This window comes from Thamnophis sirtalis, unplaced genomic scaffold (genome assembly GCF_051295495.1).
Source record: "Thamnophis sirtalis isolate CommonGarterSnake01/CBP01778 unplaced genomic scaffold, rThaSir2_p1.2 scaffold_4, whole genome shotgun sequence".
Taxonomy (NCBI): Eukaryota; Metazoa; Chordata; class Lepidosauria; order Squamata; family Natricidae; genus Thamnophis; species Thamnophis sirtalis.
The window spans coordinates 110026457-110027687 of record NW_028261384.1 but is presented as its reverse complement, the minus strand read 5'-3'; the positions used below and the strand labels follow the sequence as shown (position 1 = coordinate 110027687).

The 1231-nt window shown below is 34.4% G+C and overlaps 1 protein-coding gene across 1 annotated transcript; it reads right to left on the bottom strand.

Moving 5' to 3' along the window:
• LOC106545705 (olfactory receptor 14C36-like) lies at positions 1–951 on the bottom strand. The gene has a single exon (XM_014062347.2). The coding sequence runs from the start codon at positions 949–951 to the stop codon at positions 1–3; it is 951 nt and encodes a 316-aa protein (XP_013917822.2).
• Positions 952–1231: the final 280 nt, after the last annotated feature.

Here is a 1231-nt window from a genome sequence, read left to right as displayed (position 1 = left end):
CTAACGTGCTAGATTAGATTTTGACATTACTTTCCATACAGCCTCTTGGATATCCTTGTTTCTGAAGCTATAAATGATAGGATTCAGAACTGGAGGCAACACTGCATACAAGACAGCAGACAATAAGTCTATTGTGGGAGAAGAAAGAGTTTGTGGTCTCAAGTACGAAAACATAGATGTAATGATGAATAAAGAATAGACTGTCAAGTGTGGACTGCATGTTGAGAAGGTTTTGTATCTACCTTGAGTGGATGGAATTTTTAAAATAACTGAGAAGATATAACCATAAGAGGCAAAAACAAATCCAGTACAAAATGAACTCGCAATGAATCCAACTATCCACATAAGAATTTGATTAAATTTTGTATCAGTGCAAGAAATATTTTGCAGCTGAGGAACATCACAAAAAAACTGTCCAATGATGTTCAATCCACAGAAATGCAATTGGAAGGTTATGGTGGTAAGCAACATAGCATAAATGAGAGAACTAATCCAGGAAGCAATTGTCATTTGACTACATGCATCCCAGTTCAAAATAAGGCTATATTGCAGAGGACGGCAGATAGCTACATAACGATCATAAGCCATGATGGTGAGTAAGGCAACCTCAGAACCTACACAAGCAATAACTAAGAACACTTGAGCTATACATCCAGGAAAAGTAATTGTTTTGTTATCTGTCAATAAAACTGCCATTGATTTGGGGATGGTGGTTGTGATATAACAAATATCAGTCAAGGATAAATTGACCAAAAAGAAATACATAGGTATGTGGAGGTGGTTATTCAGGACCACAACCAACACAATGAATAAATTTGCAACCAAAGCTATCAAGTAAATAAAGAGAAACAGAAAAAAGAACAGAAGTTGTAAATCATGGTCATCAGAAAATCCCATCAGAAGGAATTCCATCACAGTGGATTGGTTGGCCATTCTAGTTCTTTCAATCATTCTAAGCAAAAAGAAATTATGAATTGAGATTAATATTTATAACACACCTGGAGAAAACATTTGTGTGATCAGTATAGACAAATGGATATAGGATTGCACAGTAAAGGTTATAATAGTCTGACTGAGTCATCTTACTTTTATATCAGATGATTGTCAATACACCCTTCTTGAATATGTCCTTAATGATAGTATACATTTAGCAGCATAGTCTACTAGTCAATAATATCACTTAGTATTATGTCCAATAAATTGCTCTAAAATAATTTGATAAATCCTTACA

What these genes read in the sequence shown, in the direction of transcription:
- LOC106545705 (XM_014062347.2), bottom strand. Translation starts at nt 951, where the DNA reads ATGATTGAAAGAACTAGAATGGCCAACCAATCCACTGTGATGGAATTC.